This window comes from Chlorocebus sabaeus, chromosome 16 (assembly GCF_047675955.1).
Source record: "Chlorocebus sabaeus isolate Y175 chromosome 16, mChlSab1.0.hap1, whole genome shotgun sequence".
Classification (NCBI taxonomy): Eukaryota; Metazoa; Chordata; class Mammalia; order Primates; family Cercopithecidae; genus Chlorocebus; species Chlorocebus sabaeus.
Window position 1 is genome coordinate 68,957,073 of NC_132919.1, and position 17,323 is coordinate 68,974,395.

A 17,323-nucleotide genomic window follows, 5' to 3' on the forward strand; every position below is an offset into this window, starting at 1 on the left:
GAACCCACGTCTTAGGGGAAGGAAGGTCACTCTTCTGTCCTCTACCCACAAGAACATACTGTAACTCTACTGCTTTTCCCATCCCCAGAGGGAGAGGGGGAGAGAGAGAGGTGGATGAAGGGTGAAAGACAAGCAGTCTTCATTCTTTTAACTTTCCCTTGTACCTGCCTGTACAGGTCTAGGGTGGGGTCTAGAGAGGATCCTAACTTAGTCAAGTGGATCACTGACCTTGCAGTTTCCTCATTAACTGATGGTAGGAAGCCAGAGGGCTGGGCAGCTTCCACCGCTGCCTCCCACTGCGAAAAGAAAAGTCCCTTTTAAATCCTCCCCTACCTCACCCCACAAGGCTTTGCTCCCCAATTCCTAAGGCATGGCATATGGATTCACGGCGTCCTTGTTTCCAGCATTTTTATTGGTTGCTGCTAATGTGGTGTGAGCATATCACCTACACTCTCCCAGCTGGGAGTGGGCCCCTCTAGAAGCATCTGGACTTGGGCGGGATTGCTTAGTGGTTGACTCTTGGCAGGGGAGAGGGGCTAGAGATGAAGATGGTAGGCTGCAGGACTAACACCTCCACACAGCAAACAGTTCACATATGTTTGGCTCTTCACTATAATGGAGCTGCACTCTCCATGCCCCCCGGCCTTCTACCCCTTCAGTGCTGGGATCTTCCTTGCTCAGTTGTGTTGGTCAGAAAAGCATCAGATTCTGAGAATACAAGCTCCATGGTGGGCCCTGGTGTGGGGGAGATACATGGCTTCTGTTCTGAATTCACTGGAGGGAAAAGAAAAAGTGATGAAGAAACCTCCAAGGTGGGAGGATGGCGAAGCTGCAGCCAGGTACCATTCCCTGATTCCCTGGGCTCTCCCTCCCTTGGGCCTGCCCTCACCATCCTGCCAACATCCCCGGCGAATGTCACCCCCTTGCTTGCCCGCTGCTCCTGGGAGCCGGTGCTGCTGCCACTCAGGGAGTTCCTTCGCATGATGCCTGGGAGCAGGATGGGGGAGGGAGAGCACTAAGTGAGGAAAGGGGAGGTGGGGAGAGGGGGTCTATTCCCCTGGGGCAGACCCCCAGGACCTGGAAAAAAACAGTAGACAGGAAGGGGTCTCAGGGAAAAGATGGAAGCTGGGTGACTGCAGTCTCACCAGGGCCTGGGGGTTCAGAGCGCTGTAGGCTGTTGCGGCGGGAGGTGGGGAAGCTGCCCTTGGAGAGGCGGCGCTGGCGGCTGGACAGCATAGCAGCTGGGGCCACAATACCCGGTGGGGGCTGCTTCCCCAGCCGGCTGTACAAATCTTCAATTTCTTTTTTCTGTAGTGTCTGTAGTGTTTCCACCTCTGACAAGTGCCTGAGGATGCACGGAGGGCATGAAAGGGCTAGCCACACACCCAGGTTCACCTCCCAGGTTCACCTCTCGCTCCTCCATCCTCCCCAGACTCACTTCTGCCGAAGACTCTGCAGCTCAGCCCAGAACTCCTCATCTTCCCCACTGCTTTCTGACTCCTCGCTGCTCAGACACAGGCTGTTGTAGGAGTAGTTCATCCACACTGGGCTGGGATGGCTCAGGGGTGGGGGGCTGCCCCCAACTTGGGGTTCCTTCCCATCATCTCCTTCCTCCTCAACTCCAGCCCCCAGACCCTCAGCTGCACGGTCGCTCTCAGCCAGAGCTTCCCTGGTCTCTGGCCCGGCTCCAGCACTGTCCTCTGTGTCTGAGCTCTCTGAAGTAAGCTGAGGGGTTGAAGGTTTCGGAGAACCAGAGAGAGTGGGGGATGTTGGCTGCAGGGGAAGAGGCTCAGCTGGTTCCTTGGATGAAGTCACTTGGAAACGCCCAACAAGCTGCGGCTTTCCCTCTGTAGGGCGACGAGGAAGAAGGCATGAGGAAAGGAGAGCAGTGACAGGAGAGACAATGAGTAGGGATAATGGCAGGGGAAGGTCAGTGGTCAGAGGCCTCACCTTCAGAGATGGGCGCCAGCCTGGCTTCCCCTGGGAGAGGCCGAGCAGGAGGTGGCGAGGCCTAGAAAGTGTGGGGCCATGAGAAGGGAAGAGTGCAGAGTGGAGTCTCCCTAATCATCCCTCTTGGTTTTCTACTCACCTCATTCTCCACCTCAGCTGTGTGGGGTGAAGGACTCTCCTGGCCACCAGGAGCAAGGGGAGGGGGAAGGGGCAGGCTAGGGAGGGGACTAGGAGGGGCTGGAGGAGATTGGGAAAGGAGCCCGGGTGAGGGGGACAGCAGGGACTGGGCCACAGTCATCACAGCCAGTGAGAATGCACTAGCCAGAGAGAGGAGAGGGGCTGCTGTGGTGGAGGGGAGGGAAGAAGTGGAGGGGCCTGGAGGAAAGAAAGGGGGACTAAGAGTGACCTGAGAACAAGTGGGAGAGAATGTAGGTGGAGAAGTCATGGGGAGAGAACTCCAGGGAAACTGAGAGAGTGGGACTGGAAACTCGGGTGTGCTGGAGGAGAATGGAAGTGGAGAGCCGGTGGGGTGTGGAGAGGGATTTGAGGAGACCTGGGAAGAAATGGGGGAGAATGGGGAAGGGCTGGGATGACATGGGGGAGAAGCGATGGGGAAGATGGGACCTGGGGAAATGGGGGTTCCAGGGGAAAATGGGTTTCCAGGAGACAAAGGAGTTCCAGGAGAAGATGAGGAGGTGGAGAAGGCTGCCCAGCTCCTGTGCTCCAGGGAGTTGCTGCTCTGGAGCTCTGCTAGGAAGGAGGGTATGTTGAGACCACAGTCCCACATGCCCTGTGCCCTTCCCAGGAGCAACCCCAAGGGTTGGAACGAGCAAGGACAGAACTCAGTACATACCACTGGATGGGTCTGGGAGGGGGACGGGCAGGGCAGGTAATGCTGCTGGCTCCTCCTGAGGCAGAGAAAGGAGTCCACAGTCACAGTGGGGAAAAGCAGTCTGAGATGGAAGGTGTCAGACTGGGGTTCCTAAGTTAGGACCCATAAACCTCTAGGAGTCTGTACATGAGTTTCAAGGGATTCAGAAGCATATGTGCTGAAATGTATAGAGGTAAAAGGGCATGATGTCTGCAACTCACTCTCAAGTGGTTCCGAAAAATATAGTATGTATGCACACATACAGAGGGGAGAGGAAGACAGATGATGATGCCAAGGTGGCAAAATACTAACAATTGGCAAATCTGGGCAAAGGGTATTCAGGGGTTCTTTATACATTTCTTGCAACTTCTCTCCACAAGTCTGAAATTATTTCAAAATAATGAGTTAAAAGAAAAGTATGTATTGAACAAGTTGTCCAGAACAAGAGGCGATGGCTTTCATCATATTCTCAAATGGGGTAAGAGCCACTGTTTTAGGGTCCCAGAGATGAAGAGGAGTGAGATCCAAGGGGACCGCTGAAGGCAGAGAGTAATGAACCCTGGAGCAGAGAGTCCATTTCCCCTGGAAGTGTCCAGAGGGGTCTGACCTGGGGGCTTAGGGTGTCTTCAGCAGCCTCCATGGGGCCAGTGTCTCTCTTCAACAGGGTCTTCACTCGCTGGATAATCTCCCGAATTCGTCTGAGAAATCCATCTCGCTCCGAGGGCAGAATGAACTCGTTATACACCTGGCGAGGGTCAATAGGATGGGGAGGGAGAGCTTGTTATCTCTCTCATCCCTCTCCCCCTGCTTCTCATCTTTAAAAATCAGGCCAGGTATGGTGGCTCACGCCTGTAATCCTAGCACTTTGGGAGGCCGAGGCGGGCAGATCACCTGAGGTCAGGAGTTCAAGACTAGCCTGGCCAACATAGTGATACCCCATCTCTACTAAAATACAAAAATTAGCCGGGCATGATGTTGGGGCCTGTAATACCAGCTACTCGGGTGGCTGAGATGGGAGAATCACCTGAACCTGGGAAACGGTGGTTGCAGAGCCAAGATCGCACCACCACACTCCACCCTGGCGACTGAGCAAGACTCCCATCTCAAAAAAAAGAAAAATAAAAAATCCACCCTTCACACTACTGCTTCTGCCAACCACCAACCTAAAACAAGTAAATGCCTATTGTGTTCCAGGCACTGTGTGGTGTAAGGAGAAATACAGCCTAGAAGGAAAGGTGCTAACATTCATAGGATGCATATATATGCCAGCTGCTTTGCATGTATTATCACATTTAACACCAATAACTTCCTGGGGCCCATATTAATATCGCTGTGGTAGAATTAAGATAACCAATGCTCAAAGAGGTTAAGTTCCGTCTGCCTAAGGTCACCGGATTGAAACCCACATCTACCTAAAGCCAGAGCCTGAGTTATCTTCACTGCTGCCTCACATGCTTTTGGACACAATTTCTGCCCCATAGGGTTTATAAAGTATAACACACAGGCCCACATACACCCATCCCACAAAGTTAAGTCAAAATAAGGCAATCAATGGCAAATGTCACATTCAAATCCATGAATACCTATTAAGCACCTACTATGTGCTGGCATTGTGCTGGGTACTGTGGGAATACAGGGAAGCATGAAAAAAGGTCCTAGTCTTAACAAAGCCCAAAACTTAGTGGAGGAGATACATAAATACATAATTAAACCTACTGCAAGGCAGCCTGTAATAGGTAAGGCACTTACAAGTGAGATATAGATAGAAATGCTGTTCCAGGGTTGTGGGTGTGGGGGGGTGGAAAGGCAGAGTCGTTTAATGGGTATAAGAGTTTCAGATTTGCAAGGAAAGAAAACCCCTGGAGATCTGTTTCACAGCAATGTGAATATACTTAACATTGCTGAACTGCGCACTTAAAAATGGTTACGGTGGTCAATTTTACATTTATGTTTTTTAATCACAATTTTTAAAAATGCTATTCCAAAGGCAGAATACCACACTGGGGATGGGGGGAAGCTGGGACACTTTCACAGAGTAAGTCTTTGGAGCTAAACATTGACAGATGAGAAAAGCAACCTCTATTGAGGACCTATCATGTGTGGATACTTCTACATTACATTGTATCATATCAGAACATCTTTGCAAAACAAATACTATCATCTGCATTTTACTTATATGCAGCTGAAGTTTACAGAGGTTAAGAAACTTGCCCAAGTTCATTGGATTAGTAAATAACAGAGCTGAAATTTGAACTTAGGTATTATATGAAAGCGATCCCTTCCTCCATTCCAGGCTGTTCACCAGCAAGAGAAGAGCAGTCTAGGCAGAGAGAACAGTGTAGTAGCTTTGAAGCATGCAAGGCATGGTACATCATTATTATTATTTTTATTTATTTATTTATTTATTGAGACTGAGCCTTGCTCTATTACCCAGGCTGGAATGCAGTGGCATGATCTCAGCTCACTGCAACCTCACCTCCTGGGTTCAAGATATTCTCCTGCGTCAGCCTCTCGAGTAGCTGGGACTACAGGCGCCTGCCACCACGCCCAGCTAATTTCTATATTTTTAGTAGAGACAGGGCTTCACTATGTTGGCCAGGCTGGTCTCGAACTCCTGACCTCAAGTGATCCACCTGCCTTGGCCTCCCAAAAGTGCTGGCATTACAAGCATGAGCCACAACGCCTGGCCTATTCAATCTTTTGTTCTTTCTTTTTTCTTTTCTTTTTTCTTTTTTTTTTTTTGAGACAGAGTTTCGCTGTTGTTGCCCAGGCTGGAGTGCAATAGTGTGATCTCGGCTCACCGCAACCTTCACCTCCCGGGTTCAAGTGATTCTCTTGCCTCAGCCTTGTGAGTAGCTGGGATTACAGGCGTGAGCCACCACGCCTGGCATGGCCTGTTCTTAAAATAGTGAGGACTCAAGTGTAGCTGAGTGTGCTGTGAATTTTAAAGGCTTTGGAATTTGAACCTTACTCTACAACCACAAGTAGCCACTAAATAATTTCGGGTGAAAATCAACAGATCAGATCCAAGTCTCAGGAGAACCCTGCTGCAGAGGAGTGGAGGGAGGACTGGGTAAGGAGAGAAAAGAGGGCAAAGGACTCTGGATGCATGGGGTGGGGTCACTTTGGCTGTGCAGAATCAGAGGGGGCTTGAAAGCCCAATACAGAAGGCTCTAAGAGTGAGAGCCCCTGAAGCAGGTGGAGGCAGAGGCAGGAAGGCACCCAACCTCTCCAGAGGCCTGTTTTGAAACCCGTGTGGCTGGAGGGAAGACTCTGAAAGGGTCAAGTGGTTTGATGGAAGGTGATGAGCCTTGTGTGCCAGGTGATATTGTGTCTTTGTCCTGGACACAAGGTGAATGACATGATGGAGGAGATGCTTTAGAGAGAGCTCCTAATACCTGGCGTTTATCCCATTCCTTTCCCTCCTTCACCCCAGGGGCTGGCATCCACCACCTCCACTCCACTGAAACTGGTCTCCCACAAAGATCTCCTAACAAAAGGCAGTGTGGTCTTGCCTGAGGATTCACCCTATGCCACCTCCTTGAAACTCTCTCCTTACTCAGTTTTGACTAACTTCCTCCTACCTCTGTGGCTTCATCTCTGTGTCCTTCCATGACCTACCCTGCTGCTTCCCACTCCAGAACTGGTGGTATGCGCTGAAACACACTCTGCAACCCTCTGTGTCTCTGGCTTTGCAGGCTCATCTCCCTTCACTCTCAACTCTGTACTGACCACTCCTCCATCCACCTCTCTCCAGCCCTGCCTGACCCATATCCCTCAGCTATGGAGGATCTTGTCTTGGCTGTCCCTTCTTCACTCAAGCTCATCATGACCTCTTAAAAAAAATTCTTTCATTTCTAACTTCTTCTCTCCTTTGGTCACCTACTCTCCTACTCTCCTTTGGTGGCCTACAAGTTGTCCTTGACATCCCTTCTCCCTAACTCCCTATCATATCAACTCAGCAAATATTTATTGAGCATCTACTATGTACTGTGTTCTGTACTACGTCAATAGGTTACTGGATTACAGAGTAACTTATTTTCCCGAAACAACCCTCAGATTCACCCTTTCTCTTCTTCCCTCCCATAAGCTACTCTCTCCTTTGTCCACAGGTGGTTTCCTGGGTCTACCTCCCAGGTATTTTCCCTCCCTTCCCCTAACCCCCTTCCATATCCTATGGCAGATGGTCTTCACAAAGCCTACTGTCACCATGTTACACTCTGCCTTTTTTTTATTTTTATTTTTTGAGACAAAGTTCACTCTGTCTCCCAGGCTGGAGTGCAGTGGCATGATCACAGCTCACTGCAGCCTTGACCTCCCAGGCTCAAGTGATCCTCCCACCGCAGCCTCCCAGGTAGTTGGGATGACAGGCATGTGCCACCACACATGGCTAACTTTTAAAATTTTTTGTATAGATAGGGTCTCATTATATTTCCCAGGGTGGTCTTGAACTCCTGGGTTCAAGCGATCCTCCTACTTCATCCTCCCAGAGTGCTGGGATTACAGGTGTGAGCCACTGGAACCAGCCCACTCTGCCTATTTATTTATTTTTAGACAGAATCTCACTCTTGTCACCCAGGCTGGAGTACAATGGTGCGATCTCAGCTCACTGCAACCTCCGCCTCCCAGGTTCAAGCAATTCTCCTGCTTTAGCCTCCCGAGCAGCTGGGACTACAGGCATATGCCACCAGGCCCGGCTAATTTTTGTATTTTTTAGTAGAGACGGGGTTTCACCATGTTGGCCAAGCTGGTCTTGAACTCCTGACCTTGGGTGATCCGCCCACCTCAGCTTCCCAAAGTGCTGGGATTACAGGCGTGAGCCACTGCACCTGGCCTCTGCCTAACTCTTAACATTGTCTATTTTATAATCTGGACCCACTTTACCTACCCAGCTTCACTCCCCGCAACTCTCCTGTAGGAATCTTTACTTCTAATGATAGTGATTCCCTCATGAAGCCTTCCCCGCCCCATATTCGAAGTCACTCTCTACTTGGAATGCCTTTGCTTATGCTGTTCCTGCATAGGGACACCCTTCACAGCCTTTCCACCCTTCCCGGCCTTTCTCGCCCATCTGCCAAGGTCCTGGGTAAGCCCATTGCCCCTGCTGCCCAGTCCATCCTTCACCTACAGCCACAGTATTGCACGTCTACCAGGCACTTACACATAGCACTTGTGTGTACCCGGTCAATGTGAGTCTCAAATTCCTCCAGCTGAGAAGCCAAACCTCACTGGATAAACAGAAATCTCCCCCCAAAACAAGGGCTGAGACGTCTTCAGTGTCACTGTGCTAAGTGTCAACCAGAGATTTAAAAACCCTTGCTGTCGGATCAGTGGGTTTCAGCCCCAGCGGACATCCGGAAGGAGACTCTTGTTCCAGATCCAAATACTCTGTCCTCATCTCTCTCCCCCTCACCATGGCAGCTGCAATCTCTTCCGGGCTGTCCCCATCCAGATCAAATCGGAAGGTCACCATCTTGCTGTTATGGGTCTGTAGCTGGCACTCAACCACTCTGTCATTCTGGTCTGAGACCTTCAGATTCAAAGTCAGCAGAGGGGAGGAAGTCAAGCCCTCTGTCATCACGCTGTGTCTCCCCTAACCCAGCCAAGTGACAGCAGCCACAATGGACTTGGAGATAAGTAGATCCCACCCCTAAAGTCTGGTCGCCTCTTGAGTACCAGTCACACACTGCTTCTCCCCTTTTCTGGGTGACCCCCCCGGCTTTCCCCTGACACTCCCCTCCTGGCCCTGTAGGTTACTCTCAATCTCCTGTACTCCATCCTTACATTAGTGACCCGCAGCCGGGATCGGGGTCTGCGCCGGAGATTCCTCCCTGGGGGTCTCCTCATTTGTCCCATCCCTTCTCCCACATCGCTAAGGCCTGAAGCTGCATCTGAGGCATAGCTGGTAAAGAGAAAGGAGATAGAATGACTGTCAGAGCAGACATTCAGACCCCAGTGTCCCAAGTGTCTCACCCTGGCACCCCAACTTGTACTAGAACATACCTGTCCCCAGGGGAAAAGTCACTTCCAGGGCCAGAACGTGGAATGGATAGGGCAAAAGCCTGAAACAGGATAAGGGTTCACGAAGTCAGGGGAAGATAACTGTTGCAATCTAGGGAGATGGTGTCAAGGATGCTGGGAGGATATTAGGGAGATGGAATTAGGGAAAAGGAGGACAAGAATGGTAGATTTCCAGGGACATAGGACTGGATCATGAGATTGGGTTTCACAAGGAAGGAGATAGGTCATAGGCTTGGAATGGCTGGGAGTCCCCCATGCAACCCCCTCTCACCGAGGGCAGGCAGAGATGGGACTCAGCCGGGCTAGATGGCACCCCCCCAGGGGGCTGAAGGGCAGGGTCTGAGGCATCCAGGAAGCCGGAGGAGCTGAGGTAGCCATCAGTCTCGCAATCCGCTGGTTGGGGAGGGAGGGGATCAAAAAAAGGGGAAATGAAAGGGAATAGTGGCAGAGGAGGGGGCCTGCCTAAGCAAGGAGGGGCCTGGAGCTGTGGGAGAGTTCCTTCCTGGAGGGAGCTTCATGGCTAGAGGTGGAAGGCAGGGGAAGTGACTGCGGCAAGGGTGAATTTCTGGGTTTGGGGCAGAGTCCAAGGTGTTCTGGGACCTATGTTTCAAGATCGGGGCGACTTACAGGTGGTAGATGAGTAGCTGGCGTGGCGGAAAAGGAAGGGCTGGTGCTGGTCTGCCTCTGGCTCCTCAGGTTCAGGGGGGAAAACACTGGGGGGACCGGGAGCCATGGGCACAGTTGCTGGTGGAGGTCCTGGCTCTGGTGGGAGTGCCTCCAATTCCCTTGCTTTACGCAGCTTCTCACGCTTTCGCTGGATGGCGGCAACCCGTTCACGTACTGCACGGGCCACTGGCTGGTAATCGGCTTCACAGACCAAGCCCAGAGCTACCTGGAGTTGGGGTGGGGGATGAGGAACACAGCTTGGGACCCCCTCTCAAAGATCCATCAGGACACCTTGGGAACTCCGGGATATGGGAGGAAGGAAACCAACACTTACTGATGACCCACTATGTCTGCTAACTGGCAGCTCCTTACATTATCATCATTAGATCCTCCAAACAACCTTGTGGGATAAACCTTACCATTCCATTTTAGAGATTAATGAATTGACCAGTTCATAGTTATACAGTAAGTCAGTGGTTTCCAATGGGAAGAAGAGATGTTTAGCAATATCTAGAGACATTTTCAGTCGCCACAACTCAAAGGTAGATGCTACGGAATCTAGTGAGTAGAAGCCAGGGGTTCTTCTCAATATCCTACAATGTACAGGGCAGTCCCTAAAACAAAGATGCCAACAGTACCAAGGCCAAGAATCCCTTGTCAGCAATGGATCAAGATTGGATCTCAGGTCAGGTTGGGCCACGATATGGAGACCTGCTCTAAATTTCTAACACATTCTCAGGTTCTTGTCCCACCGTAGGTGGTCTCCACCCTTGCAACGGTCATGTCTGTATTAAGAATCCCATACTCAGCCGGGCATGGTGGCTCACACCTGTAATCCCAGCAATTTGGGAGGCCAAGACAGGTGGATCACTTGAGGTCAGGAGTTCGAGACCAGCCTGGCCAACATGGTGAAACCCCGTCTCTACTAAAAATACAAAAATTAGCTGGCGGCCGGGCGCGGTGGCTCAAGCCTGTAATCCCAGCACTTTGGGAGGCCGAGACGGGCGGATCACGAGGTCAGGAGATCGAGACCATCCTGGCTAACACGGTGAAACCCCGTCTCTACTTAAAAAATACAAAAAACTAGCCGGGCGAGGTGGCGGGCGCCTGTAGTCCCAGCTACTCGGGAGGCTGAGGCAGGAGAATGGCGTGAACCCGGGAGGCGGAGCTTGCAGTGAGCAGAGATCCGGCCACTGCACTCCAGCCTGGGCGACAGAGCGAGACTCCGTCTCAAAAAAAAAAAAAAAAAAAAAAAAAATTTAGCTGGGCATTGTGGCTCGTGCCTGTAATCCCCGCTATTGGGGAGGCTAAGGCAGGAGAACTGCTTGAACCCAGGAGGCGGAGGTTGCAATGAGCTGAGATAGTGCCACTGCACTCCAGCCTGGATGACAGAGTGAGACTCCATTACTCCCCAAAAAGAATCTCATACTCCCTTCAGGACTTCCTAAGCCAGTCCCCAGGCGTCTGCCCTTGCATCTTATGCCTTTCCCCTTCTACCAGCTTCCATTCATCACCTCCTCATTCCTTTTAGCCACAAGCTTTGCTGAGTGAGTAAAGGAGGTGGGGAAGGGTAACCTGATTTAAAATCTGAACCACCTCAGTTTCAATCCAGCTCTTCCACTTACCTACTTGGGGCACTGGACAAGGTATTCAACCTCTCTAAATTTCCATTTCCTTATCAACAAGTTGAGATAAAGCTGCCCCCTATGCAGGATGGGTAGCAAAGATCAAATGCATGTGAAAGTGCTTTAAGCCATGTACAGATGTGGGCTATTAATGAGCTCTTACTATGTGCCAAGCACTGCCAGGGATAGAAGAATCAATAAACACAGTCTCTGCCCTCAGGGAGTTTATAGTCTAGTGGAGAAGAAAGATAGGAACTTATTCAGGTCTAAGACAGGACCGATAGTGGGGAGTGCTGTAACAGAGAACTTGCTGAAGTGGAAAGAAGCATTTAAGTTTGACTCCAGAGGGGATGGCTTCCCGAAATCGATGGTTCTGATCATATTGGAAGAAAAAGAAAAAGAACAAGGGGGAGGGAGGAAAGAAGGAAAAGATAAATTGGCAAGAAGGGCATTCCAGGAAGAACAGATCAGCTGGAGGTAAAGCAGGGATGCTGGAGGACCCAGGGCTCCCTCTGTAAAGGAAAACTTGGTGTGGGTGCAGGTAAGTTAGGGCTGGAGAGGTAGGGAGACGCTGCAGGAGATTCTGAGAGGAGTAAGGTGCCCCGCCCCCATCGCTGCCACGCCTCCTGCGCCCCATCCCTGTTGCACTATCCCCTCGGGTCAATGCCCTTTACACGTCCACTGGCAGCACAGTCTGTCCTCCGCTCACCATCTCCTGTGCCACCTCCTCGGCCGCGTCCCGCCCAAGTTGGAACAGGAACTCGATAGCCTGGTTGTCCCGTGGGCGCCCCCCACGCCGCGCGTCCTCCATGCGCAACCAGAGCTTGAGGCCCGGCTTCTCGCCGTCGTCCTCCTCCGCTAGTTCCACGTGCACACCGCGCTCCTCGCGGAAGAAGGCGTGGGCCAGGAGGTCCTGGATGGTGAACCTGAGGGTGACGCGAGGGGTTAGCCCAGCTCACCGCGGCCCGCGGCCCTACTCTACCCAGGCTCTGCCCTTTCACCCCCACCTCTCGTTCTTATCCGTGCGGATGCAGCCTTCAATGATCTCCTTCACCTCGGGTATCTTCACCTTGTAGAAGCTGTTCGGCTTTCTGCCCTGGGGGAAGGGGTTGCATGACACCTCCGGTCCTTTGATCCCCAGCTCTCGGCTTGACACCCCCCCACCCCTTACTCCACTCCCGCCTTAGGCAGCTACGCGTGCAGTTGCAAAAGCCTGACTGCTACTGGAAGATGTGATTTCAAATCTCACTCCCCGCCAAGTATTTACAGTGTGACCTTGAACAAGTCTCCCGCTGTTTGTTCATCTGTAAATCGCAGGGTGGAACATTTGCCCCGCTCACCTCACAGGGCAGCTGGAAGGATTGGATGAGAGATGGGATGAGAAATCATTTGTGAACTCTTGGGAGCACCACACATATTATTCTAAATAGCGTGTACTGGAGGGGGTGCGTGTGCATTCAATATCCTGTGTTCGCCAAGGCGACTCTGTCTAGCCTGTTTTCGTGCAGGCAAAGGGCATCGACTGCGGGCTGGCCGGGGCAGGAAAATGGGAAGTGGCCCTGGAATTGCCTTTCCCGCCAGCCCCACCCCTCTCACCGAAGTGACCTTGCGGTAGATTTGCGCGGCATTCTGGCACTCGGAGTACGGGTACTCAGAGGTGGCCATCTCCAGCATGCACATGCCGAACGCGTACACGTCGACGGCCTCATCGTACTTTTCCTCGTACATCTCGGGGGCCATGAATTCCGGGGTCCCTGTAGGGTCAACAGCAGGGATCAGGTTGCTGGGCACTCTGGCCTTGTCCTTCCCATTGGGCTAGGTAGCCCCAGGCAACCCTGCGAGTGCAAGTGACCCCGGCCCACAGTGGGGTTGAGGAGGGATGCCATAGGTCTCCTCAGCTCCCCTGTCATCTGGTAGTTCCGTGGACCTTGAAGGCCCTTGCTGAGGGGAGGGAGTACCCAGGTTCTCTTCTGAGGTGGGGGAGGAAGGAATGGCATGGACCCTCCTGGAGAGACGCACCGATGACACTCTTGGCAAAGGAGGCGCGCTTGAGCGTGGCCAGGCCCAGGTCCCCGATTTTGACGGAGCCAGTAGGGCCCGTGATAAAGACATTGTCGCACTTGAGATCCCGGTGCAGGATGGGAGGAACCCGGGAGTGTAGGAAATGAAGTCCCCGCAGGATTTGGCGGCTCCAGCGCTGAAGGACTCGCGGCTTCATCTCCCGGAACCGCCTCAGGTACCTGGGGGAGGGCACATAGCAAGGGTCCTGGTGGGGGACACGGCCAATGGGGAGGAGTCCCCTCACTGGGAAGTTCCCCCCTGCAGCACCCTGCTGCCGCCTCCGCATCTTCTGCCAGCATTCTCCTAGTCTATGTCTGCCTGGCCCCAGGGAGAAACTGAGTCAGGGGGTGTGGTGGATAGACATGACGTTACCAAACGGGTTGGGAAGTAAATTGATAGATAGGGCCGCAGCCAATGTGCTGTGGAAGCGCAGGAAGGGATGACTAACTGCCCCAAGCATGAGGGAGGGCTTCAGAGAGGAAATACTTTTGTGTTGCATCTTGAATGATGAGTAGGAGCTCAAAGGTGAAAGGGGGAAGGGATGGAGACTTCCCAGGCAGACAGGACACTATGCTCAAAGGCACGGAAAAAGCCAGTGACAAGGCAGGGTGGGACGAGGTGCCAGGAATTTGGTGTGATTGGAACTTAGGCTAAAAATGAGGCTGTATCCCAAGGCGTCTGTGAACAGGTGAGCCTGTATGGGCTTTATTCCAAGGCCATGGGAAACTTTGACGGGGTTTTAAGGAGGGGAGTGACAGTTCAGATTTTCGACTGGGAAAGATCCTCCAGGCTGCAGGAAGATAGGATCACTTATAGGGTGGCAGAGTTTGGGAAGGCCCTTCAGGAGGCTGCTGCAGGGCTCCTGATCAGCGAGATAGCATTGAGATGGTGGCATGGATGAAGCAGTGAAAGCCAGGTGGGGAGAGGTTAAGGAAAGACTTGGGGACAGACTGACGAGGGGGCAGAGTGGAGAGAGGGGAGTCTGGGGAGACACCCAAGTTTTTGACTGGAGTGCTGGGTGGACATTGCCACTCACCGAGGCAAAGGCTGGGTGAGAGGGAGATGATGAACCTGGTTTTACACCTGGATATTAGAGAGTCTGAGGAACCTGGGAGTTCAGGAAGCAGTGGGCACACATCCCAGTCTCCCTCTCCCCACCCACTCATGCGCAGAGCTCACGTCTTAAGTGTGCCCGAGGTCATGAGTTCGGTGACCAACACGATGCAAACCTGGCCCCTCAGCACTGACTTCCACGAATCGTAGAAGCGGACGATGTTGGGGTGCTGCAGCCCCTTGAGCATCTCCACCTCCTCTGAGAAGCGCTGCCGCTCAGCTCTAGATAGTTTCCGAGTCTGTGGGATGGGGGACGGGTGTCATGTCAGGCCCAGGACCCCCACAGAAAGGAACAGGGATACCTGGAGTGGGGTTGGGGGAAGAAGTAAGGGTTGGAGCCCACAGATGAGGTGGGATTAGTGGAATCACTCGCCCAGTGGGCTGCAGACCCTGAACTCTCCAACAGTCCCCCACGTAAGCTGATCCAAGGACACACCCAACCTGGGCCTGGGGCAGCCCCCTAGACCCCCTGCTGGACACAAGCTCCTTTATGCAGCCCGGTCCCGGAACCCTGAGCTCAATAGTGCCTTTGTGGCTGCCCAGGCCGGCCATGGGGCGGGAGGGGGCACCCGGGGGCTGGCAGTGAGCAGGCAGCAGGCGGGCAGCAGGAGACCGCGGGCAGGGAATTGGGGCCGGCAAGGGGGTTGGCCCCAGAAACTGGGAACTGCTAGATCCAGACAGAAGGCAGGAGGGATATGGAGGTTGGTACTGAGAAGGAAAGAAAAGATCCAGAACTAGGTGCCAAGAGGCCGCCCACCCCCATAGTTGTCCCGCCCGGGCTCCTCTCCCTCCCCTCACCCCCCAGTTTGGCTGCCTCTCCTGGCCTGGCCCAGAGCCTGGGGTGCGGCACTGGCAGGCGCAAGGGGCAAGCCCTGTGCCAGGGCTGGAGAGGGACCCTTCCCCTAGGCTCTGTCCCCCAATCTGAATCCGAAGCTTTGGGCCCCAAGTTGACTGGGTTCTCCTAACCCATATGTAGCATGGGAGTGACGGGAGGGAGAAAGGTCTTGCTAAAGCCCATGGGCTTAGTGCCTTTAGATATGGGAGGGAAGGGAGAGCACAGGTAGGCAGTGGGATGAGGAGCAGAACTGGACTCACTCCAGAGCTGGAGCTCCCTATGTCCCCCTCCTCGCAGCTGTGAAGTCCAGAAGTCTGACTGCTCCAGAAGGGACTAGGGGGCCCCATTCTGCCACAACTGCCCTAAATCTTTTAGAGTTGGAGAGGACCCTTGCCCAGCTCCTGGCTTCCCACATCCCAGCCTCCTGGTCTGCAAACAGGTGGGGATGGGGAGGAGTGAGGGGATCAAGAGGACCAGGGTCATAACTGAGGATCTCAGGACTTAGGGGAGAGGAAGGGATTGTGGGTACCTACCAGCAGGAAACTGACCTGAACTGGATCCCCTGCCCAACTTCCCATCCTATCTTCCACCTCTCAGGGTTGAGTATGGAGACTTTAAAGTGAGAATGTTCATACCCATGGAGGAGTCACCAGACACCACCTGCCTCAGTCTCTCCTTCTGCAGCCCAGAGTCAGCCAGATCATTCAGGACAAAGACAGCAGAGATGTCTATAGACATTTGGAAAAATATATCCTTCCCTTGACGCTGTCTCCCCCACCCTCTGTCTCTCATCCTAAGACCTCCAGAGTCCCATCCCAAGGTGCCACCGAGGGGACTCCCAGCCGCACCTGCAGCTCACACCAGGCCACCTCCACTGTGGTGTCGGTGTCTAGCCCTCGATACACCGTCTTGAAGGAGCCACGTCCAATCTCGATGTCAAACTTGAGGTATCGGCCATCGGGGGACGTTGCCACAGCCTGGGTCTCCATGTCCTCCTTTTCTTCCTGCTCCCGCCGCCGCTCTAGGGCCACAGCTTCAGGGACCCTCAGCGGCTCCCTGGACCCCGGGTCCACTGCAGAGTCCGGAAGCTCGGGACGCGCGGAGTCTTCTGCAGCCTTCACAGGGGCTCCCTCGGTCCACGTGCCCTCGGAGGTTTCTTTGGAGCTAGGCGGTGGGCTCCTTGCGGGGCCAGGACCAGAGGAGTCCGGAGGATCGGGGGGTTCTGGAGCGGGTGAGGGTGGCAGGGACCAAGAGCTCAGCAGCCCCAAGTCGACTGAGCTACGGCGGCTGACACGAGAAGAGCGCTGCCGAGGCTCAGCCTTCCCAGAGAAGCGGCGCACTCGGCGAGGAGGGGGCCCGAGGCGGGGCTGCCCTGCGGTGGCAAGAGGCGGCGGAGGCCGCAGCGCCAGGTCGGCCTCAGTCTGGGACATGGGGACGGTGGCCTCCGTGGCCGGGGGTGCCAACATGAGGAAGAGCAAGGCGCCGAAGGGTAGAAAACCAGACGGCCAGAGACGAGGCGGTCTGACAGGCAGACCCGCCGGGCGCGCAGTGCTCCGGCTGAGCGGCTGGGGCCCCAGCCCCCGGCTCGGCCCGGCCCCGCCCCTGACCCCGCCCCGCGGCCCGCCCTTGCCCCCTACGGCCGCCCCTCCGAGCGGTTCCCGCGGTGCGGATCCCCGCCAGCAGCCCCACACCTTAGTCGCCGCCCCGCCCAGCCGCGTCCCCCTCTTTCCCGAGCCCCCGGCCGCAGTCTCACTCTGAAGCCAGAACTGAGTGGGAGACCGCGGTGCGTCCTCCTGCACTAAGAGTGCACAAACCTGTTTGTGCGCGGGGGAGTGCAGGAGAGGAAGACACTCGGATCCTAGTGGGGGATTACTTAGGGGCAGGCTACCACCGGCCTGCACACCCCAGATAAGGCAGCACCACCCCCTCCTAACTGTCCGGAGTAGCCCCAGGCCGAACATACAGAAAGGACAGTGGAAAAGTCTGACGTTGTTGTCCCTCTGGTCTGCATAGGGAATGGGTGTGTGCTCCCCAGGATAAGTCCCTCCCCCAAACTGCCCGGTCATCCATCCCCTCCAGGCCACCTTGGCCGCAGCCTAGTCCTGGCCAGAGTGGCTGTTTTTGCAATGTGGGCTCTCCTTCCTCCCTTTCTGTTTGCCAAAGTCTCCAATAAACCAAAGT

General features: G+C 54.0%; 1 protein-coding gene across 2 annotated transcripts; it reads right to left on the reverse strand.

Moving 5' to 3' along the window:
• Positions 1-393: 393 nt before the first annotated feature.
• Positions 394-16,708, reverse strand: WNK4 (WNK lysine deficient protein kinase 4). Of its 2 annotated transcripts, none has more exons than XM_073005293.1 (19): positions 15,991-16,708; positions 14,374-14,546; positions 13,153-13,373; positions 12,730-12,887; positions 12,141-12,229; positions 11,843-12,059; positions 9,470-9,734; positions 9,114-9,235; positions 8,825-8,883; positions 8,606-8,723; positions 8,235-8,351; positions 3,429-3,566; positions 2,804-2,858; positions 2,090-2,697; positions 1,951-2,011; positions 1,439-1,847; positions 1,146-1,345; positions 890-987; positions 394-774 (listed from the first exon to the last, which is right to left on the reverse strand). In XM_073005293.1, exons 1-19 carry the CDS (start codon positions 16,606-16,608, stop codon positions 772-774), a joined length of 3,729 nt encoding a protein of 1,242 aa, XP_072861394.1. In that variant the 5' UTR covers positions 16,609-16,708; the 3' UTR covers positions 394-771. The 2 variants fall into 2 exon arrangements, with proteins under 2 accessions (XP_072861394.1, XP_008010786.3); XM_008012595.3 differs by having other exon boundaries at positions 2,090-2,700.
• Positions 16,709-17,323: the final 615 nt, after the last annotated feature.